Below are 23,830 nucleotides of genomic sequence, written 5' to 3'. Positions count from 1 at the left end.
GAGAGGCAGACGGGGCCTGGATTTAATATCCAAAGGTCGACACCTCGGACAGGATAATGCTCAGACTTGATTTTTATGCTAAAGTCCTGGAGTGAGAGGCAACCCCTGTTATTCTATCCAGTATTGGATTACTCAGTGTCTCACTGAGTGGAGCTGGTTCTAAACTTCCCTCACCAGGTTATCATATTGCTTCCCTCCCCCTCTCCACAAAGAGAAAAGGCAGTGACTGTGAATAGAGCTCACAAACAGCAAGAAGGAGAATAAATATCATGAAAGTAGCACCGGTCACTGACAGAAGTCTAGATTGAAACATCAATAATATCAAATGATTATGTGCAGCTTCGCACAGCCATTCCAGACAAGCAGCTACTGCTTCACAGGCACCATTTCAACAGTTGCTGACTCTGCCCCAGGCGAGGCCTCATTCTCAGAAGGTGGCTAGGCTCCACTTCCGGTTCCCTCTCCAGGGGCTGGCCCGGCGCGAAAAGGACGAAACGTGGCCCGTGATTGACAGCCGGAGACGGGGCAAAGGGGGCGGGGCTGGGGGAAATGCGACTGAGGGGGCGGGGCTGAGGAGACGGCTCAGTGAGGGGCCGGGGCTGAGATGAGAGGGAGCTGGTGAGGGGCGGGGCTGGATGGTGGGGCGGGGTTGAGGGCGTGACCCGCTGTGTTTCCCGGGTGTATAAAATCGGCAGGGGGAAGGGGGTGGGTTCGCAGCGCCAGAAAAAGCTCCGAGATGGCGGATTGTGAGTTAGAAAGCGCCGTGCCCCTGAGGCCGCAGAGCTTCTTATTCGGTAAGAACCAAGCCCGAGCCCGCACTAGGCCCCGGGGGAGTGGGGGGAAGGGGTTCATGATGGTCGGGAGCCGGATCCCCTCGCAGGGTCAGTCCCCCGGCCAGGCCCCGGCTCCTGGTATGGGGGCTGCCGGCGCCATGTGGAGATGGATCCACGTGTTGGTGAAGCGGCCTCGGATCCCCGGCTTTAGGCAGCGGCGGGGAGGAGAGGAGAGGGGAAGGGAAGGGAACTGGAGCAGAAGTAAAAGAGAAAGCTGCAGGGATAGTGGATGTGCTAGTTCTGATTTTCCAAAATTCTCTCGATTCTGGAATGTTCCAGCGGATTGGAATTTCACAAATATATAATAGTAATATTCCAACGAAGAGGAAGAGAGAAAAGAGGGAAAGACAGACTAGTTAGTCTGACATTAGGAAAGTACTGATATATGTTTTGAGGGAATTCTTAACCATGCTGTTAGTGTGATTAGACAAAGCCAACATAGCTTTACGAAAGGGAAATGTTGACAGATTTGTCTTTGAATATCTAACTACTAAAACAGAACTGTAGAGTGGTGTGTATTCAAAAAACATTTGATAAGGTGCCACCCAAAAGGTGGTTGTGCAAAATTGGGTCTTACTGGATAGCGAGGGGTGTTATTGGGGTTAAGGATTGGCTAGTGGACAGAAACCAGAGTGGGGATAAACTTTGGGTTGACAGGCTATAACCAGCGGGGTACTGCAATCATCAGCACTTTGACTGTAGCTATTTACAATCTATGTTACTGCCTGAGATGAGGGAACTAATGTGATGCATTTGGGTTTGCTGACAATACTAAACAGTGACAAAGATACAAAGAGCTATGGAGAGTTATAGACAGATTGGGTGAGTGGGCAAGAAGATGGCAGATGGAATATAATTAGCTGAAGCTGGAAGTTATTTATTTGATGGGAAAAATAAATATTTTTGGAATGGTGAGACTGGGCAATGTTTGCATGCAGAGGGACCTGGGTGTCTTTGTAAGTGAATCACAAAGTTAATGTGCAAGTACAACAAGCAATTTGGTAAGTAAATAGTAAATTGGATTTTGTTTCAAAGGGATTGTAGTGGGAAAGTAGTGTTACTACAATTAGAAGGACAATTAGTAAGGCTGTGTCTGGAGAACCATGTGCAGTTTGCTCTCCTTCCCAATATACGTAAACTAGAGTGAGTGCAAAGAATGTCCACTAGACTGCTTGCTGGGATCAGGGGATTGCCCTGTGAGGATAAATTGAAAAGACTTGGTCCATATTCCCAGGATTTTGGAAGGCTGAGAAGAGATTAAATTGAAACGTATTCACTGACAGTGGCTCCTGAAATATAGCAAAAAATTACTTCACTGGATCCAGTAATGTAATGGAAAATCTCCGCTGGACCCTGTAATGTGACTGAGGGGACCTCCGCTGGACCGACAGGGGAACACGTGGAGAGTGGGCCCGGGTGGAGGAGTTGTACCTGTATAATCTCAGAGCATGGATCCTGGAATGTAACTGGGGAATCTGCCCTGGACCCGGGACACAAACCCCAATAACCTGTGAGCTTTGATATTTGAAAGGATTGGGGACCTGGCGAAGCTTCAGTAACAACCCAATATCAGGATGATGTTTTAGAGTCACCTTTCCTCCTTATGATGGGGTTTACTACATTTATACATGTTTATATCTTGAATTTGTTCACTGACAGATATTTTTCTCTCACTTCAGGATGTGAGCTCAAGGCAGGTGAGAAGGAATACAAGATGGAGGTGGACGACGATGAATCTGAGCATCAGCTTTCTTTGAGAACGGTGAGTGTGTTTGTTGCCTCTTTCACATTACTGGCCATCTGTAGAAAATGTACCAAATAAACACTGCCCTGAACCCAGCAGCCCCTCCTAACACCACAGCAGGATTTTAGTTCAGAGCAGAGGGTTTAACACGCTTGGTGGGCAGATTTGTCCCAACTTTCCTGCACTGGCTACAGACCTGGATGTTGAAGATGGGGGTGTGGAGGTTACAAAGCAGCGAATACTGGAACTGTACAGGTGGTCACTTAGTGAGTGTAATGAGACAATTTAATATTTTGAGCATATATCCCTCATTTTTGGATATTTTTATTATTGTGCATGATATATGTGTTCATTAACATTTTTGAAGAACCAGTGAATTCTGGATTGTTGGCCAACACTTGTCCTTATTGGAGTTTTTTAACCATTTATCCCAAAGGGCACTGAGGTGAAATATCCGTTTAGGTTTTGATCTGTAGGTTAAACCAGAGTACAGTTTTATATTAATAATGATTGCATATTGTAATTTCTATTGTGACAGTTTCTTAAACTCTATATTCATTGGGCTGCGTCTGATTGGATTTTTCCAGGTTTGCCTTGGTGCTGGTGCAAGTGATGACTTACATCTGGTCGAAGCAGAAGGTTTAAATTCTGAAGGCAAAAACATGAAGATCACTTTGGCAGCTCTGAAGTTGTCAGTACAGCCGACGGTGAGTATCCAGTTTATAGTAAGCGGACTAATGGATCAAATTTAGACTGGGGAACTCTGGGAGAGATATGTGATGGTTACAGTTTGGGGCAGTGCAATATATTTTATATCAGACCATTAGAATAAACCTGCAACATCAACTTGTCTGTCCGTCCTAAGAGAGAGAGAAAACTTGTACTTTATATCTCGCCTTTCAGAACATTGGGATGTCCCAAATCTTATTACAGACAAATGGGTATTTTGGAACAAAGTCACTGTTGTAATGTAGTAAATACAGCAGCCAATCTGTGCATGGCCAGATCTCTCAAACTGGAATGTGATATCTGATTATATAACACCCAAAAAAAACTTGATATTCTGTAGTTAAATTCTGTAGACATTTGCTGATTTGAATGCCTTCCCCAGACATTATGTGGCCCTTGAATTTCAGTCAGTGGCAGGTTTGAATTATGCTGAAAGTGTCTCTGAGCTGGAGTACGACAATTCCAGTTCATTCCATATTCCATACTACAGCCAATGATCAAAGTTGCTCCCTGTTCTCCGCAGTATATCCAGCATTTTGTTTTTATTTCCGATTTTCAGCATCCACAGAACACCGTTTTGCTTTTGATCCTGGTTAGCTTGTAATTTTTAATTTGTCATGCCTGTTTACTGAGGTGTTGCTTGTGTTTGTGTTCATTGGTGTGTTCATCGGTCCCTTATATTTATTGAGCAGCTAATAAATCTAAATTAATGGGCATATCTATTTAAACTTAAATGCGAAAGAGACTCCTCAATAGTCACTCAATAAAACTTATGTACCTATCAAGCCCTTGCTGTTAGCTGAATAAAGATTCACACGTCCAACCAACAAGTCAAAGGGCAGCTCGAAAGACATGGCCTGAACTGTGACTCATTCTGTTGGCTTATTGGCCAGAAATGGCCTGTAGACTATTTTTGTGGATGACAAAAAGTTATTGATAGGTTGAGTGCTCCAAGCTGCTTGAAACTTATATTTTATGGGGATTCTGAGTTTTGCTGAGTTTTAACAGAAGCTATTTATTTCATGATGATTTTTACTTTTCCATTTGACACAGGTTAGCTTGGGAGGATTTGAAATCACACCACCTGTGACATTCAGACTCAAATCTGGAGCAGGTCCTGTGTACATCAGTGGCCAACACCTTATTGGTAAGTGGGCACTAGGCAATATCTGTTGAACGAGGGAGGGAGGGAGTGCAGCCAAATAATTGATATCACACTTGGGTTTGAAATGCTGAAAGTTTGAGAGGAGAGGGAGTGAGATAATTCAAGACTGGCCCATCATCTTGAAAGGGATGAGGTAGGGACAGCTGGAAACACTTGAGGGATATCTGGAGAGACAAAGGTAGGGTTGATGTTTCTGTTCTAAGACTCAGTTAGTCAGCAGCAGCATTGTCTGATAGTGCTGATTGAAGGCAGTGTGCCGAGTCTTTATGCAAGCATGGAGTGGCACTGATTTCCAGGCTGGTATTTTTATGAATTAAAGAGCCATCCTTTTATTTATAATTAAAACACTAATAACTAAGTTTTCAGTGCATACCTGTATGATGACAAGGCCTCCTGCCTAGATTGAATAGGTTCTCTAAAGGTGGTGGGAAATCGGCAGACATGGTTCCGTGCAGGATCTTCCATCTCTGCCCTTATTGTAGATTGGTTTCTGGGCTTGTGTTGTGGCTTCTGTATGTGCAGCTGAGGTAGTCAGGAGACTTTGAGATGAAGATCAGGGTGACTTCAACTCCTTTCATCTTGTGTTTTAAGCATTGGATGATGAAGATTTAGACTCTGATGAGGATGATTTGGAATCTGATGATGACGATAGCAGCATGATGAAGAACACCTTACCGAAACAAGCATTAAAACGACCAGCTGCAGGCCCATCCAAAATAATGCAGGTTTGTGCACCAGACTACACTAAAACTGCACTTGCTGATAACACAATGGTGGCAAATTTACCTGTCACTATTCTGGCAAACCAAATCGCCCCCTTTTGATGTTTTCTTCAGCACAGCTTCTCCATTGTGTGCTGCCCTGGCTTGTATTCGAAAACTTGACCAGGTTGCAGGCAACATTGAAAGCATAGTGAACTTGCATGCACCCATTTTATCTCATGGACGTAAGGAAACTCGAATCTGAGTAGTGTAAACTCAGTAAGCCTTTATGCATTATCTGTGTGCCTGTGGGCACTGAAGATTTGTGGGCAGAAGTGTTACCTGCTCATTGAAATATTTCCAGAGTAGCATTTTCCTTCCTTGCCAGTTTATTTCTGCCCCCACCTGCTCCTTCCTCTCTGCATTGCAGTTACAGCAGTAAATACGACCGTGATACCAAGCTAAAAGTTCTCTTTTTTTGTTCAACAGAAAAAAATGAAAGTGGAAGACTCTGAAGATGACGAGTGAGTGTTATGATTTTCACGAAAGCTTTAGTGGGAAGCATTGTAGTCCCTGTGTGGGAAAGTTGACCTGTCCTATTCCTGACTTGGACTGACAGCACTGGGGGAGGCTGAAATTAGAACTGAGTTGCAAAAGTTAAACATGAGTTTAATAAGGAATTTACAGCCCAGAGCTCAATCCTTTACGAACCATGAAGTTTCTGTCACTCAAGAACTGTTTTTCTGTGTTAGAAAACAGTGAGAGTGACAGTTCCTCTGGGGAGCGCAGCCACGCTCATGGCACTGAGTGGCTCAGCTGCACAGGGGAGGAGGAAAAAGAGGGGAAGAGCAATAGTGGCAGGAGACTTGATAGTAAGGGGAACTCCAGGATGGTATGTTGCCTCTCTGGTGCCAAGGTCAAGGATGTCACTGAATGGCTCCAGGCCATTCTGAAACAGGAGGGCAAACAGAGATCTTGGTGCATGTTTGCACCAACAACATAGGTAGAAAGAGGGACGAGGCCTTGCAAGCAGAATTTAGGGAGCTAGGAAGCAGATTAAAACACAGGACCTCAAAGGTAGTAATCTCTGGATTACTTCTGATGAATGCGTGGCTGGAGAGATGGTGCAGGAGGGAGGGCTTTAGATTTCTGGGGCATTGAGACCATATTTGGGGGGCAGTGGGACCTATACAAGGCAGACCTGTTGCACCTGAACCGGAACGGGACCAACATCCTTGCGGGGTGGTTTGCTAGTGCTGTTGGGGAGGGTTTAAACTAAATTGGCAGGGGAGTGGGATCCTGAGAGAAGGTTCAGCAGGGGGAGATGCACAGCCATAATTAGAAGAGAGAGCAAGTGAGTCTGGAAGGCATTGAAATTATAGGCCAGTTAAGGCACAAGGGAGTTTGGCAAGGTTGGATGGTATTTATTTTAATGCAAGGAGTCTGACGAATAAGGCAGATGAGTTGAGGGCACAAATTAACACATGGAAGTATGATGTAATTGTTGTCACAGAGGCATGGTTGAGAGAGGGGAAGGATTGGCAGCTCAATATTCCAGGATATAGGATCTTCGGTTGAGACAGGGAAGGAGGTAAAAGATGAGGGGGTATTGCAATATTGATCAAGGAATCAATTACAGCAGTAAGGAGGGATGACTTCTTAGAAGGCTCCTCAAATGAAGCCATCTGTGTAGAACTAAAAAAAAACAAAGGAGCAATCACGTTGCTGGGAGTGTATAATAGGCCCCCAAACATTCAGAGAAATAGAAGAGCAGATATGTGGGTAAATTTCAGAGAAATGTAAAAATAATAGGGTAGTAATAGTGGGGGATTTCAATTTCCTCAACATTAACTGGGTTATTCATAGTGTGGTAGATTTAGAGGGAGCAGAATTCTTAAAATGCATTCAGGAGAGCTTATTAAGCCATTATGTAGAAGATCTTACAAGAGAGGGGGTGGTCTTGGACTTAATTTTAGGGAATGAAGCCAGGCAAGTGTTAGAGGTATCAGTGGGGGAGCTTTTTGCAAATAGTGATCATAACTCTTATTAGATTCAAGGTTGTTATCGAAAAGGACAAGGATGGGCCAGAAATCAGAGCTCTAAATTGGGGGAAGGCTGACTTTAATAAGATCAGATGTGATTTGGCCGAGTGGACTGGGAGCAGCTACTTCTAGGTAAATCTGCGTCAGAGTAGTGGGACTCATTCAAGAAGGAAATATGGAGGGTACAGGGCCAACATATTCCAGTAAAGATAAGGGGTGGGACCAACAAATCCAGGGAAACTTGTATGTCGAGATAGAAGGGATTGGATAAAGAGAAAAAGGGAGGCTTATGGCAGATACCAAGGGCTCAAAACAGCGGAAGCCCTAGAGGGTTATAGAATGTGTAGGGAGGAACTTAAAAAGGAAATTAGGAGAGCAAAAAGGGGCATGAAAAAGCATTGGCAGATAAAATAAAGGAAAATCCAAAGTTAGTTTACAAGTACATTAAGAGTAAGAGGATAAGTAGGGAAGGAGTAGGGCCCATTAAGGACCATAGTGGTAATTTGCGTGTGGAGCTGGAAGACAAAGGTAGGGTTCTAAATGAATACTTTGCATCGGTGTTCACAAACGAGAAGGACAATGTGGGTATGGAAATCAGGCAGAAGGACTGTGATATAATTAAAGAAATTAGCATAGAAAGGGAGGAGGTTCTAAGACTTCTGGCAGGCTTAAAAATAGATAAATCTCCAGGCCTGGAAGAAATGTATCCCAGGCTGTGAGTGAGGCAAATGAGGATATAGCAGGGGCACTAGCAATAATTTTCAATACCTCTCTGGCCACAGGAGAGGTGCCAGAGGACTGGAGGACAATGTGGTACCATTATTCAAGAAGGGAGGAAGGGATAAACCAGGGAACTACAGGCCAGTCAGTCTAACCTCAATGGTGGGGAAACTATTGGATGCAATTTTGAGGGACAGAATTAATCTACATTTGGGAGAGGCAGGGATTAATCAAGAACAGTCAACATGGTTTTATTAAGGGGAGGTCATGTCTGACCAATTTGATTGTATTTTTCAAAGAGGTGATCAGGTGTGTAGATGAGGGCAATGCATTTGATGTAGTCTACTTCGTCTTCAGCAAGGCTTTTGATAAGGTCCTGCATGGGAGACTGATGGCGAAGGTAAGAGCCCATGGGATCCAAGGCAATTTGGCAAATTGGATCCAGAATTGGCTGAGTGGCTGGAAGCAGAGGGTGATGGTCGAGGGGTGTTTTTGTGACTGGATGCCTGTGTCCAGTGGGGTTCCACAGGGATTGGTGTTGGGTCCCTTGCTGTTTGTGGTATATATAAACAAGTTAGACTTGAATGTAGGAGGGTTGATCAGTAAGTTCGCGGATGACATGAAAATTGGTGGGGAGGATAGCCTTAGATTACAGTAGGATATAGATGGGCTGATCAGTGGCAAATGGAATTTAATCCAGATAAGTGAGGTGATGCACTTGGGCAGGACAAACAAGGCACAGGAATACACGATGAATGGTAGGACCCTGGGAAGTACCAAGGATCAGAGGGACCTTGGTGTGCATGTGCACTGGTCCCTTAAGGTAGTGGGACAGGTAGATAAGATGGTTAAGAAGGCATATGGGATACTTGCTTTTATTAGCTGAGACATAGAATATAAGAGCAAGGAGTTATGCTGGAACTGTATAAAATGCTGGTTAGGCCACAGCTAGAGTATTACATGCAGTTCTGGAATCCGCATTATAGGAAGGATGTGATTGCATTAGAGAGAGTGCAGAGGAAATTTACCAGAACGTTGCCTGGGCTGGAGAGTTTTAGTTACGAGGAGAGATTGGATAGACTGGGGTTATTTTCTCTGGAGCAGAGGAGATTGAGGGGGGGACATGATTGAGGTGTATAAAATTGAGGGGCATAGATAGGGTAGACTGGAAGGAACTTTTCCCCTTGGTGGAGGGATCAATAACCAAGGGGCATAGGTTTAAGGTAAGGTACAGGAGGTTTAGAGGGGATGTGAGGAAGAATTTTTTCACCAAGGGTGGTGGGAATCTAGAACTCTGCCTGAAAGGGTGGTAGAGGCAGAAACCCTCATAACATTTAATAAGTATTTGGATGTGCACTTGCGATGCCATGACATACAAGGCTATGGGCCTAGTGCTGGGAAATGGGATTAGAATAGTTAGGTATTTGCTTGACCGGCGCAGACTTGATGGGCTGAAGGGCCATTTTCTGTGATGTAGACCTCTGACTATGACTCTTATCTACTGCAGTATTTTTAAGCAGTCTTATTTGTTTAGTTATGTTTGTTTATAGAACAAAGATGAACATGTTGGCATTGAAAGCTTAGCCTAATATCAATGATGCAGATACTCCAATGCATAGTTTTGCGACAGATTTGTCTGACAGCAATGTTAAAAGACATGGGACTGTATTCTTCCAGTATAAGAACATAAGAATGTGATCAGAGAGCTGACTCTCTCTCTAAAGGAGATCTCTTTGTTTTAGGGAGGATGATGATGCTGAGGAGGAGGACGAAGATGAGGAGGACATGACCCCAGCAAAAAAGGTAAACCTGGTAAATAACATTCAGGCTAAAAACTGGGATCTGTGGAGTCTGCACTGGCAGGCCATTGTGACTGTCAAAGTATATATTTTATGGAGGAACAGCCACCCACACCATTCTCGAAAGGATGAAAGAAATATGGAACTAAAAAAAATAGCTAATGCTCAAAATAGCTCAATTCATTTTAAATCTAAGATTTTTTGCTAGATAAGGTTATTGCGTGATAACAATGATCACATTAAATAGTAGAACAAGATCCAGGTGCTGCATTATAGCCCACCCCGTTCTTAAGTCAGGATCCTGGACAAAGATAATGTGGCATTGAACTTGTGACGTGGCCAGGAGCTCATAACTGCCACATTGTGTGCTATAACAACCTGCATTCATGTAGAACCTTGACATTAGCAGAAAATTTCATGGCATTCACAGACAAAAGTTAACATGAGTCCATGGAATGAGCTCTTTTGAAGGGGTGAAGGGCAGGGGGATGATGGGGAGTTCGTCATTGGTTTTAAAAGGAGACAGATAAAGAGGTTTAGGAAGTGTATTCCAGAGCATGGTGTCTCAGTGAACAGAGTAGTAAGATGAGGAGGGCTGCTGAAGAGCCTTGAGTTGGGAATTTGTAGAGAAGTCAGAGCAGGTGAGACCATGACAGGGTTTGAACACAATAATGAGACTTTACCATTCTGGTTTAATAAGATTAAATAACTCTACCTGAAAGCTCCACAGATGCAGCTATTATCTTTTCAATTGTGTTTGCAGCCTCTTCAGAAAACTCCACTCAAGGCTACCCCTGGATCAAAGGGGACACCCAACCAGAATGGCAAAACATCCACCAAATCCACACCAGCTGACAAGCAGCCAAAGGTTAGTGACCTTCATTCAGTAGTTTGGTGTAATGCTTCTTCCATACAACTTGTCAAACAGATGTCTGATTTGAGATGACAACGTGTAACAGTGCTCAGTTTGGAGATGCTTGCTGGTGGTTTTCAGGTAGAATTTGGTGGCATCTCAACTACTGCTTTACATTGACATTATTACAGCATAAATTTAGAGACTTTTGTGCTTTGTGGAATTAACAAGAGCAGATCAGACGCCTGAAAGCCTGTTCAGCCATCTACAAGGCACAAGTCAGGAGTTTGTTCCAATACCCTCCACTTGCTTGGTTGGGTGTACCTCCAACAATACACTAGCTCATTCACCATCCAGACCGAAGCTTGTGTGATTGGCTTCCCATCTGCCACCATAAACCTGCAGTTTATGGTGACACAGTGGCAGCAGTGTGTAGAATCTACAAGATGCACTGCAGCAACTCACCAAGGCTCCTTTGACAACACCTTCCAAACCTGAGACCTCTGTCACCTAGAAGGACAAGGGTGGCAGATGCACAGGGACACCACCACCTGGAAGTTCCCCTCCGAGCCACACAACTCCTGAGCTTGGAAATATATCGCTGTTCCTTCACTACCACTGGGCCAAAATCCTGTAATTAACTCCCTCACCACTGTGGGTGTATCTACACCGCGTGGACTGTAGCAGTTCAAGAAGGCAGCTCACCTTCTCGAGGACCAATGGGGATGGGTAATAAATACTGGCCTAGCCAGGTGACGCCCTCATCCCATGAATTAATCAGAAAAAGTTCACGTTGATAAATGAGGTGTTTGAGCTCTGTGTCCAAAGCTCACTGCCGTGCAGTCTTTTGTCATCAAGATGCAGAAGGTAAATTAATGATGAGGATTTTACTTGTGTTGCCCTGTGGCTGTGAAACAACCTTGTCATTGTAATCCAAATGCAGAATTGCAGGTAATTTGGGGGAATTGAATTCCTTAGCTGCATTGTACTCGGCCATTTGGACCACTTTTGCAACTTACTTGCTCTTTATTGTTCAGAGTGTCTACCTGTGTTTGGACGGGGGCAGTGAGTGTGTGTGTTATTTTTCTTGGGACAGTGGTGTGCTCATTGTTTGCTTTTCCCCTCAGACACCAGAATCCAGCAGTAAACCCAAGACACCCAAGACCCCAAAGACATCAATGACTGTTGAAGAAATCAAAGCCAAGTTGAAGACCTCAGTGGAAAAAGTGAGTAGAGAGAGCTGCACCAGCTTGACACTGGCAAATAGAGACAGTTTAAAATGGGTAATCTGATCTTGTGTAACAGAACATTTAGAATACAGAAAACATTGGAAGACATGAGCATGATCTACTTCTGTGTTCTACACTGCTTTCCAGGATAAGGGGCTGTTTAAGATTTGGTTTGACATTAACATCCAGCAAAGTGACCATTCCTCTTGAAGCTAGAGACTGGCTGATAAGCAGGGGGGTAGCATAGCATTGCAGCCTGATCCTATCCTTTTATCCCTGCATGTACTCTCAATCAGCGGGGATTAGAAATTTGCTCATTCTCTTGTCCTGTGGTGATCAGCTTTTGAATCCAATGTTCAAAATTGGGGGGTTTTGATACAAGTGGAAAGATTTTATTGATTGATTCAGTAACTAAAGGATTCTTAAGATGATGGGCAATATAATCAGCAGGGAGAATAGAATTTTTAATGCAGTGAATTATGATCTGGAGTACACTGCCTCGACCACAGGGCATTTGCAGAGCTATAGGGAAAGTGCACTATTAATAGCTCTTTCAGCAAACACAGTGGACTGAATTGTGTTCTGTACGATTCAGGTCCTGAGATGTGATGAAACAGGACAGAAATTAGAAACATTACATCAGTCATTAAATGTAAGGGTGGGGAGTAGTTGCGTTTATACAGAAGTTCAGATTCACTGTGTGCTGAAAGTGACTCTGCATCTCTCTTTTTGCACAGGGTGTTGGTATGCCCAAGCTGGAGCCTAAATTTATAAACTACCTTAAACATGGCTTCAGGATAGAGGACCCCAAGGTGAGTGTTTGATTTCAAGCTTGTTCATTAATTTTTCAGTCCATGCTGACATATTAATCTTGTAGCAGCTTCTTATTACTGTTTGTTTATTACTTGTTTCTCAGCTATTGTGTTGATGTGGATGTGACTGTTCTGATGGTGAATGCAGATAGATGTAGCTCTTATCGCAGTCCACTGGAATTGCCTGTTGCTGGGGTAAATGTGTGAAGTCTGGCAGGAGCATTGCTCATCCCCCTAGAACCCTAACCCAACAAGATTGGGCAGAGCAACGCAAAAGTAAAATAGTGCAGATGCTGGCAATCTGTAAAAACACAATGCTGGAAATAGCCGCTCAACAGCATCTGTGGGAAGGAAAACCAGTTAATGTTTCAGGCCTGTGACTTTACATCGGCACTGAGGAAAGTTAGAAAAATAATGGGTTCTGAGCATGTTACCAAGTGGCCAAGATTGGGTAGAGTCTGAGTATTGTCCAGTATTGTTAGTGGCTGCTGGATGGAGCTTCAATGCTTTCTAATCAAATTAACATGTTTGCAGAATGGGTGTGTAAATTGGAAATGAGTAAACTGAGAAGTGATTTGAAAGGATTTGCACACTCGTGTTCACAGAGGTAGCAATGAGGGTTAATAAGCCCAGAGAAATAGACATTTATAGAGGAGACAAGTTCAAAATGTGAAGTTATATTAAATTTGTATAAAACCTTGATTTGATTAGAGTATTGTGCACACTTCTGGTTTCTATATTATAAAATGATGGAGCCCTGGAGAAGGTGCAAAATATATCTACATGGATATGAACAGACGAAATAGGAGCAGAAATGGGCTATTTGGCCCCTCGAGCCTGCTCTGACATTCAGTAAGGTCGTGGCTGATCTGTTTGTTCTTCGGATTTCACATTCGAATCTACCCCCGATAACCTTAGATTCTTGTTAAGCAAGGGAATCAATCTACTTCCACCTCAAAAATATTCAGTGACCCCGCCTCCATTGACAGCTTCTGAGGCAGTGTTCCATAGTTGTACAATGCTGAGAGGAAAAAATTCTCCTCATCTCTGTCCTAAAATGGCGACTCACCCACAAATGGAAACATCCTTTTGACGTCCAACTTGTCAAGGCCATTCAGGATCTTATATACTTCAATCAAGTCACCCCTCACTCTTCTAAACTCCAGTGAAAACAAGCCCAGCCTGTCCAACCTATCCTCATAAGACAACCCACTCATTCCAGGTATCAATCTAATATACCTCCTCTGAACTGCCTCCAATGTATTTACATACTTCCTTAAATAAGAGGGAATGCTGCAGAGATTATTTGAGATGTGGTCTCACCAATGCCCTGTATATCTGAAGCATAATATCCTTTTATGTTCAATTCCTCTCATAATAAAGGACAGCATTCCATTAGCCTTTCTTGATTACTGCTGTGCCTGCATACTAACTTTTTTTGACTCATGCACCTAGATCCCTCTGCACCTCGAATTCTGCAACCATTCTCCATTTAAATAATACTCTGCTTTTTTTATTCTTCCTGCCAAAGTGAAGAACTTCACATTTTCCCACGTTATACTCCCACCTGCCAGATTTTTGCCAAGTCACGCCAACCTATCTATATCTGTCTGCAACCTCCTTATGTCGTCTTTACAAACATATTTTCCTACCTATCTTTGTATCGTCTGCAAATTTAGCTACCGTCTTCACTCCCCTCATTGATATAAATTGTTAAAAGTTGAGGCCCCACACACATCTGTCAGGGACTCTATTTGTAACATCCTGCCTATTAGACACATTTATGCATAATCCCTGTCTTCTGCCAACCAATTAATCTTCCATCCATGCTAATATATTAACCCCTACACCATGTGCTTTTTATTTGATATGGCGCCTTATCAAATGCCTTCTTGAAATCCAAGTACAGTTTGTCTACAGACTCCCCTTTATCCACAGTGCATGTTACTCCTTCAAAGAGCTCTAATAAATTGGTTAAGCATGATTTCCCCTTCACAAAACAATGCTGACTCTTCCCAACTACCTTGAGTTTTTTTCTAAGTGCCCAGCTATAACTTCAATGATCACTTCTAACACCTTCCCCATGACAGATGTCAGACTAACTGGCCTATACTTTCCTGTTTTCTACCTCCCACTCTTCTTGAATAGAGGGGTTATATTTGCTCCTTTCCAATCTGATGGAACCTATCCAGAATCTAGTGTATTTTGGAAAATTAACACCAACACATCTACTCCATCTCTTTTACGACCCTAGGATGAAGTCCATCAGGACCCAGAGACTTGTCAGCCCACAGCTCCATCAATTTGCTCAGTACCGTTTCCCTCGTGATTGTAATTTCACCAAGTTCCTCTCCTTCCAGCTCCTGATTTAGTTACTACTAGAATGTTTTTTGTATTTTTTATAGTGAAGACAGAAGCAAAATATTTGTTCATTTCATCTGCCATTTCTTTATTATCTACTATTAACTCCCCATTGTCACTCTCTAGAGGATCAACACTCACTTTACCTACTCTTTTCCTGTTTAAATTCCTGTAGAAACTCTTGCTATCTGTTTTTACATTTCTAGTTAGCTTCCTCTCATACTCTAATTTCTTTCTCCTGGTTAACTTTTTAGTTATTCTCTGCTGTTCTTTATATTCTGACCAATCATCTGACCTGCCACTCATCCTTGCGCAGTTATGTTTTTTCATCAAGTTTGATTATTTTCCTAACTTCTTTCGTTAACCTTGGATAGTGGGTCCTCCCTTTAGAATTTTTATTTATAGTAGGAACATACTTATTCTGAATACTCTGAAATGTCCCCTTAAATGTCTGCCATCGTTTCTCTATTGATCAATCCCTATCCTAGTATCCCAAGTCACTTCAGCTAGCTCAGTATTATTATGCATTCAATAAATCTTAGCACGAATTCCCGTACTATTTTAAACCTTAGGAATAGAATAGACCTCAGCCACTCACCAGATACTTGCCAAACAGCTAGCGTCTTCCCCTGTAGTAGAGTAAGAACTAGCTCCTACAGGGTGGAAAAAATTAAAAAAGCAAAGGAGCACCTCCCTGCCCCCCATACCAAACTCCCTCAACTCACCAAACTCCCAGCACTCTGAGGTCGCACCCTAGTCCATACTGATACTGATTTGTGAGGTTTTAATGATCAGGAAAGATCTATCAGACTGGGGTATTTTGCTCTCTGAATACAAAGTCCTAACTCTTTAATTTAGGTTAACAGAATATGAGCACCAGGTTTGTAAACTTAAGTAAATAACTTTTTATTGAACAAACTGTTGTTAACCAGTAGCAAAAGAAATAAATATGACCTGCTAATCTATAACCTAAACTCCACCCCTTCTTAAATCTCTATACACACATACAAGACACAAGATGCACAAAAAACATGTATTTTAAGGGTGGGATAAAACAGGTTCAATAGCACCAATTCCGGAGTACAAGATTCAGTGGGTTGATTTTGATCGATGTCTTCCAAATTCCTTTCAGTTCTTGTTGATGACACACAGTGGCCTTCCAGCACTTTCATCATTTAGTTCACTGGTTGAGCACTTGCCTTTCAATGTCTCTAACAGTGATTTTTCCCTTTGCCTCTTGACAAGGGTTTTCAGAGAGAGTGAGCAGGTTATAGAAATATGAGGAGAAAAGGCCAGCTAGCTATTACGGAATTGCTGGAATCTCCCACACAAAAGGCAGAGGTTCCAGGTCTTTTTTTTTTCGGGCTAGGAGCTATTCTGCTGCACTGCCTTCACACACAACCTGGTCACCTGGTCAGGAGCCAATTAAGATGTTGCCAGGCAGCTCCCTTGGTCCAAGACCCCTTTCTGGCACCATCCTGTCTTTCATGGTGCATTCTGTTCCAGGACAGCAATATTGTATGTATTCCTCAGTGTTCCAGTGGAATGTCCTTCAAACTGTAGTCATTGTACTTTTAATCCACAGTCCCAACAGAAATAAAAAATATATGTTCCTTACAGAAAGGAATTGAAGGATTTGATTTGGAATGAGGTAAGGTGGGAGGATGCTGGTGTGGAATTTGAACACCAGCATAGACCTGTTAGGTTGCATAGCTTGTTTCTGTGTTGTCAAATTCTCTGCCAGGTATTAACTGCATTTTTGTTTTGCAGATTATCAAAGAACTTTGGGCGTGGAGGCAAAATATGGATGGGAAGTAAAGAATTTTATCTGCAGAAATCTGTTTTACAATCATCTGTCATTGTAAATAAACCAGTTTGTTTTACAATTCTGCCTTACTACACTTTCCACTCCAATGTAGATCAGTTAACACGGTAATGGGTGAATGGGATTTGGTGCAATGTAGGATCCAGCAGCAGAACTTTGAGCTGAAGTTAATAGGCTGGACAAAGGGAGGCCAGGCACATTGGAATAGTTGAGTCTGGAGTAATAAAAGCACAGATGAGTTTTTTTGCTCCCGTTAGGCCAAGACTGCAATATTATAGAGGTGGAAGTAGACTATTTTGCTGGTGACAAGGTAAAGGGTCTGGTGGTTCATTTAGCTGCACAGTGGCCAGATAGAAGGATGGGATTCACCATCTAGGGAATGAAGTTTCCCTTTTACCCCACCCTTCTGAGAAATATCACTTGGTCCAATACTAAACCTGTAACCATCACTTTCCATCACTGTCACAGCTCCACTGTTGATCAAGAGTCCTAATACCCCATGTCGTCTCCACTCCATCAAGATATGCAAGGTGAAAAATAAAACTGGCTGTGTACCGGTTACTTCACAGACCATAACATTAAATTATCTCCAGCTTGGATTTTTCCCTCTTCAGCTTGGCAAAGAAAGAAGGGGGAGGGGTCTGCATAATGTGTCCCATGCTGTTGGTGGGTATTGATGCGAGGGGTGGACTTGGTGGCACCTGACCAGTGAGATCTGGTGGTCCTTGTTGCTCAGACAATATGAGAAAGCCTCAGGGGAGGCTTTCATCATCCCAATGTATAACAAAAATAAAAATACCTGGAAAAACTCAGCAGGTCTGACAACATGGGCGGAGAGCAACACAGTTAATGTTTCAAGTCCATATGACTTCAACAGAACTAAGGAAAATAGGAGAGGTGAAATATAAGCTGGTTTAAGGGGGGAGGTGGGACAAGTAGAGCTGGATAGAGGGCCAGTGATAGGTGGAGATAGCCAAAAGATGTCATAGACAAAAGGACAAAGGTGGTGATATTATCTGAGGGTTGTGCTAATAGGTGACATTAAGGGTAGAAAGCAGGATGATCAAGGTACAGATAGCCCTAGTGGCGGTGGGGGGAAGGGTTCAAAATAGGCTAAAAGGTAGAGATAAAACAATAGGTGGAAATACATTTTAAAAATAATGGAAATAGGTGGGAAAAGAAAAATCTATATAAATTATTGGAAAAAAGGGGGATCGGAAAGGGGATGGGGATGGAGGAGAGAGTTCATGATTTAGTCGGAAGATGAGGTGCTGTTCCTCCAGTTGTATAGGCTGATCACACTAGGAGGATGGTTTCCTGTCTTTGTAACTTTACTTTGTTGTCTCCCATCCCCATCTCCCTTACATTAGTTGATGTGCCATTTTACCCACTTGTGCAACTGGATTGTCAGACCATGAGACTAGCCTCATCCACGATTGGAAAGGGGACTTTGTATAGAGGCTCAAAGACACCTACTCTGATGTAATTTCTTACCAAACCTGATCACTAACGTCTAATTTCTACGGCTTCTTCATTCTTCAAATACTGTCTCCCTATTTTCCATGCTGTTTCCCAACATATTTCTTTCAATGTCGCCCATAAACCCCAGTAACTGAGGGTGAGGACTAACAAACGACTCAGGGTTCATTCAGCGGCCAGTCTTAACTCGTCAGTACTCTGGGATGGAGTAGCCTAGCTATTTATCGACACCAACAGGAGCACTAATCCCAGTCCTTGGGCTGGTCTTTCAGTTCCTTCCTCAACTTCTTTAGATTTGGGTTCCTTCTTTGTACAATCTTGGAGAATTGGTGGTTATGAGAAATATGCCTTTTACTCCCAATAATAAAGTAACCTGCATAACCTGTGCAGTGAAGTGGGTCCACTAGACATGATCCACTTCCTTCAGCAGTGCCTATCTGGTAAAAATTTCCTTCACCACCACCTTAGCTGTGGCCAAGGCTGATTTCAAAGGGAAAGCCTCCATATCGACCTGCAGCAGTCAGTATTTATTTTCTGTGAAGATTGTGGGAAATGGTGCAATGAAATCAATTTGAACACATCACCATGGACCTTCCACCTATCTATATGACCGTGGGGGTTTTCTGCTAATGAGGATCAGGATTGTTAGCAGCACAAACAAGTAGTTTATGTATCCTTTCTAAAGTGAGGCCACCACCCAGCTTCCATCTTTCCTTTTATTACTGCCAGCACCAGATATTTAGATCCAGAGTCTCCATGTGCCAATGGCATGAGCTCCTGTTTACACCTTTGAGGCACTATCCATTTATCCTCTTTGAACAACATTCCCTCTCACCGTTACAGCTACTGGAAAGGGACCCTCAATCAGATTGCTGCCTTGTTCAGCTTTCAGGACTGATTGCAATGCTGATGGGAATTTTCCAGCCCCCCACCCCCATCGAGGTATGACTGGCGAGCCATTGATATCTCTGTTCACCGGCAGGACTGGACGATCTTTTGTGAGTTCCATTTTCTGGGTGTCTTGCCACCAACCCTGCCTGGAGATGATTCTGGGGCTGCCTTCTGTCGTTCTAAATTTGACCACTTATCAGCCCTCTTGTTACCTTCCCACATAGGCTCTGTTTTGGAGTTTTACTTTGTGTGTGTGTGTATATAGTAATGATCCCGTTTTCCCCTTGTAGCTTTAAGGATTGCGCTTACCAATGGTGTTGTAGTCAAAGAGTTGACCATCTCCTGACACACCCAATCACCAAATACTCTGCATGAATTGCAGGTAAACATAGAATTGGAGCAAAAATAAAAGCAAAATACTGCAGGATGCTGGAAATTGAAACAAAAACAAAAATTGCTGGAAAAACTCAGCAGGTCTGACAGCAAATGTGGAGAGGAAGACAGAGTTAACATTTCGAGCCTGTATGACTTCATCAGAACACTTTAAGAAGAACAATAGAATCGGAGCATATGGAATAAGGTGGAGGGATCTTGGTGCCATATGTCACCACATACAGTACACTCCTACCAGTTCAGCCTGTTGGATGGGCAATTTCAAAGCCACCCCTGCCTTGGGGTCTCAAACTCTGCCTTTTTTCCCGCAATCACTGAGCTGGAGTCATCCACATATATATCCTACCCTCTGGGTGAATTCTGCTGTTTAGTCCCATATCGGTTCCCCAGGCTCCCTCAACTGAGCATACATGGCACTCCTCTTGGTAGGCCAAATTGAACACCAGTATGGGGCTCCTCCACTGGAGGAGAGTCCCCACAGAGATTCTTTGACTAAACTACCATCCTTTAATCATTCATCTGCTAGCAGAATAATTGGGGTATAATGGGTCAACATAATCAGCCCCTGTGAGAAATACTTCACAGCCCAAAAGATTGCTGGGAGATGTCATTCACACACACTTCCCCTTTTCTATGTCTCAGAGGATCCTGGGTGCATATGCAACTGGTCTTAATTTACTATTCACTCCCTGCAATAATACTGCATTCGGGCTTTGATCCATTGCTGTCATCTCAAGGTAAAACTCCTTCATGGGTTCTATAGCTCCCAGCAGGGTGCAATCTGGAAATCCTTTTTCCGTTTAACAAAGGCTCTTTCACATTTCTCAACCCAGTTCCAATCTATCTCCCCCTGCTGCTGTAGCTGTATAATCGTCAATAAATTCCCTACAACACCCAGTCAGACCTAAAAATGAGTAAATCAGTTAGAGTCAGGAATGGCAATTCCTGGACTGCCTTGCATTTGTCTTCATCTATTGCTCTCTCTCCCTGGACCTGACTAGCAAACCCAGAAACTGCATTTCTCTCTGCCTCAAAGGAATCCTTTTTGGCTATTACCTTTAATCCAGGCCCCTTCATTCGTTGTAACAACTCATGCAAAAGATCCTGGTGCTCGACCCTGCTTTCTGTAAACAACAGTAAGTCGGTTACATATTGAATGAGCTGATTGGGCTGGCTAAACTCCTTTTGACGCTTGGCCACACGTTAATGCAAAATGGAGGGGCTGTTACAGAAGCACTGGGCAAATGTCCATGTATTTTGCTGTTCCTTAAAGACAAATACAAACTTATATTGGTCCTTCTGAACCAGTCTGAATCAGAGCCCATTAGAAATGTCCAGCACTGTGAAAAACTGACCGCCACTAGCTATTCTGTTCGATGTCTGATCGTCAATGGTCATTCTCCATGTACCACTTGGTTTCCTCACCAGCCAGATAGAAGAATTCACAAGTTGCTATGGGTCACAAGACCTTCTGTTCTACCAGGAATGTTACCACCTCCTCTAAGTTCCTCAGCTTCCTGTGGGTATGTGTACCATGTGGTCATACTATGGGCTCCCCTCCTATCTCCATTTCCAATGTCGCCATCTTTCCACAGTCATGTTTGTGGGATATGAACGCTCCCTTATTTTGATAAGGTATGTCCCAGAACTCTGGTAGCACTTCATCACATAATTCTTCCAGCTCTTTTCCCCTTACCGCTTGGACGGAACACACGGATTTCACCCAGACACATCTCTCACTTACTTCCTCTGCACTACTCCACAAACATCCAATCAGATCCCAGCACACCTACTGCAGCTTGATCCCATCTAAGGAGTATGCATTTCCATTCAGGTTTCAAGTTGCCCGCCTGAAAATCTAGAGGTTTAGCTATCACCCCAGCCTGTTTGTGCCCAGTAAATCCCTTCAATACAAATGGGGTCCTGCTCGACCAAAATGAGTGCACTGAGCCTAGGGTGTCTGCCTCTGCATATGAAGCTCCATATCCACTCGGCAACACCTCTTATTTCCCACAATCCAGGCATCAACACCAGGCTGACCCCATTCATTATAATAAAGTGGGCACAAATGCTTAGGTTGTGTGTGGCCCCTTGATTGGGCATTTTGGATGTTTTCCAGCTCCCCTCCCCCAGTAGCCCTATGTACAGCTCCCCCATGTAACACCACCTCCTTCCCACCGCCTCCCCCACCCCCGCCACCATACTGCCACCTTCTGGGGTTCCCTGCTGCCTCCCTATCATTGACTTTTTGTAGTTCCACTTTTTCTGACTTCAACTGCCTTATCCTTTCCTCCTTTTTATATAAGTGAGTCATGTAAGACACAAACCATGTGGTTTTCATTAACCATGGCTTTGCAAATGAGCTCATTGTCACTCCGCTGCCTTCTCCACCAGCTTTCTGCTCCCTGTTATTTGGTTAATCCAAGGTTCTAAAGCCTTGATTTTCCCCGTTACATCCTTGCTAATAAATCCTCCATGGTCTTACTCTTAGATTTAACCTTTTCCTCTGATTGTGCTTCAATGAGGTTCAACTGTTCCCAGGCTTTGCTGTCTTACCATACCTTGATGAGACTTTGCTTATACTATGATAGACTTGAGATAGTCGGTCTATTATTTATCCAGAACAATTTACAAAGACTGTTCTATGTTTTGCATTCTTGGAGCCTCTTGGTCATCTGATTCTTGATATCATGTTTACATCATTAATAACATCATGGTCTAATTAACATAACCATTCATTAACTTAATACTCTACAATTGGCCCAATGTATCAAGTTACTCAGTCTCCTGGCTGGCTGACCAATTTGTAATGTCCATGAAATTGAGAATCACAATTGACACAATTTCATCACAAATCCAATAGATTGTTGCCAAAATTGTCAACTTGAAAACAGTAGAGTGATTTAAAACATACTAGGTTGATTGGAGGCCGATCGGATCTGATCTGAACAGGACTGATCCGCCTCCAGCAGAACTTTTCCAGTTAATGGTCCTATTCCCGATGGTGCCATCTCGATGAGGGTTTTTAACCTGACTTTGTACTTTGGCTGCATGGCAACGCTGTTTTGCTCAATCCCTCTGAGCCACTCGATTGTTTGACTTTGAATGGCTTCCGGAGTGCATGGTGTTATGACCACAGCCAATGTTATTACTGCACAAACCAAATTCCAGAGGGAAACTTGGCTTACAGGCCACAACCTTTTTTTGTATTATGATAATGCGATGAAGATGTACTGATCTCTACAGTAAGAGGTCCAGTAACACTTTTTGGAGTTTTAAAAATTAAAAGTAAAAGTTTTATTAACAAAAATAAAAGAAAGCTTAAGCACACAAGATTACAGTTACACAATTAAGGTTAGTCTTACAAAACATCCCCCAAAAAGTCTCTACTTGGTCAAACCCCCAAATAAACACCTTCCAGACAACACTCCCTTATAGATATTTAAATATGAAATCCAGTAATATTACAAAAGGCAAACTGCTGTAACTTCAATAAAGGCATATGACATTTTTCCCTCTTCCACTCTGCAGTGGAATTCACTTCAGAATAAAACTGCTTGCTGCATCCCAAGACTTTTCTGGCTTAATTGGATGGGTAATTCAAACTGCATCCTCCTCTAGCCCAGAGCTCCAGTTATCTCAACAGTTCAAACAGCTCCAGCTATCTCCACCCATCTCTAGCTCTCTCTTTCCAGCTCAACAGCTATCCACAGTAACTCTAATATACCTTTTTCCCCTTTATCTTCTTTCTATTGTTCTCACACCCCTTTGAAACTCAAACCTTTCCAAATATAAGCTCTTTCATTTTTCTATCTTGTCTTTGCTTTTGGGTCAATAAAATATTATATCCCCACTCCTTGTTTACCTATGAACTCCTGCAAGATGAGAACATTTTCCCTGTTCCCTTTGACTCCCCTTTGATATTCAAACTCTCAACTTATCTAAAAATGCAAATGTTAACTCTTTAACCTATTTACTTGTACCTCAAACTTATCACTATCCTTTTCATAATTCCAACCCCTCAGACAACATGATTCCTATTAAACTCTTGTCCAGCTTAATTAAATCACATGCAAACGCACACAGACACCCATCCTTCTTTATAGAATAACATAATATTCCCCCAAAATATTAAAAAATAACGCCCATTCTTACAGTGGTAATATGTTCTGAGAATTGTCAGCTCATTTCCACAGCTAATTCAAACAAGTACAGATACAAAACCACCCTTTCCTGTTTTGTTTTGAAATACAT

At 42.9% G+C, this 23,830-nt stretch overlaps 1 protein-coding gene across 2 annotated transcripts; it reads left to right on the top strand.

Annotated features, from left to right (window-relative positions):
* The first annotated feature begins 644 nt into the window (after positions 1–644).
* LOC121281165 (nucleophosmin-like) lies at positions 645–16,874 on the top strand. 2 transcript variants are annotated; one of them, XM_041193899.1, is made up of 11 exons: positions 645–794; positions 2,513–2,595; positions 3,165–3,284; positions 4,360–4,453; positions 5,063–5,196; positions 5,662–5,696; positions 9,677–9,737; positions 10,497–10,601; positions 11,714–11,812; positions 12,553–12,627; positions 16,759–16,874. In XM_041193899.1, exons 1-11 carry the CDS (start codon positions 737–739, stop codon positions 16,804–16,806), a joined length of 912 nt encoding a protein of 303 aa, XP_041049833.1. In that variant the 5' UTR covers positions 645–736; the 3' UTR covers positions 16,807–16,874. The 2 variants fall into 2 exon arrangements, with proteins under 2 accessions (XP_041049833.1, XP_041049834.1); XM_041193900.1 differs by having other exon boundaries at positions 724–746.
* Positions 16,875–23,830: the final 6,956 nt, after the last annotated feature.

Source organism: Carcharodon carcharias, chromosome 8 (genome assembly GCF_017639515.1).
Source record: "Carcharodon carcharias isolate sCarCar2 chromosome 8, sCarCar2.pri, whole genome shotgun sequence".
NCBI lineage: Eukaryota > Metazoa > Chordata > Chondrichthyes > Lamniformes > Lamnidae > Carcharodon > Carcharodon carcharias.
This window is presented reverse-complemented; position numbering and strand designations above follow the sequence as displayed.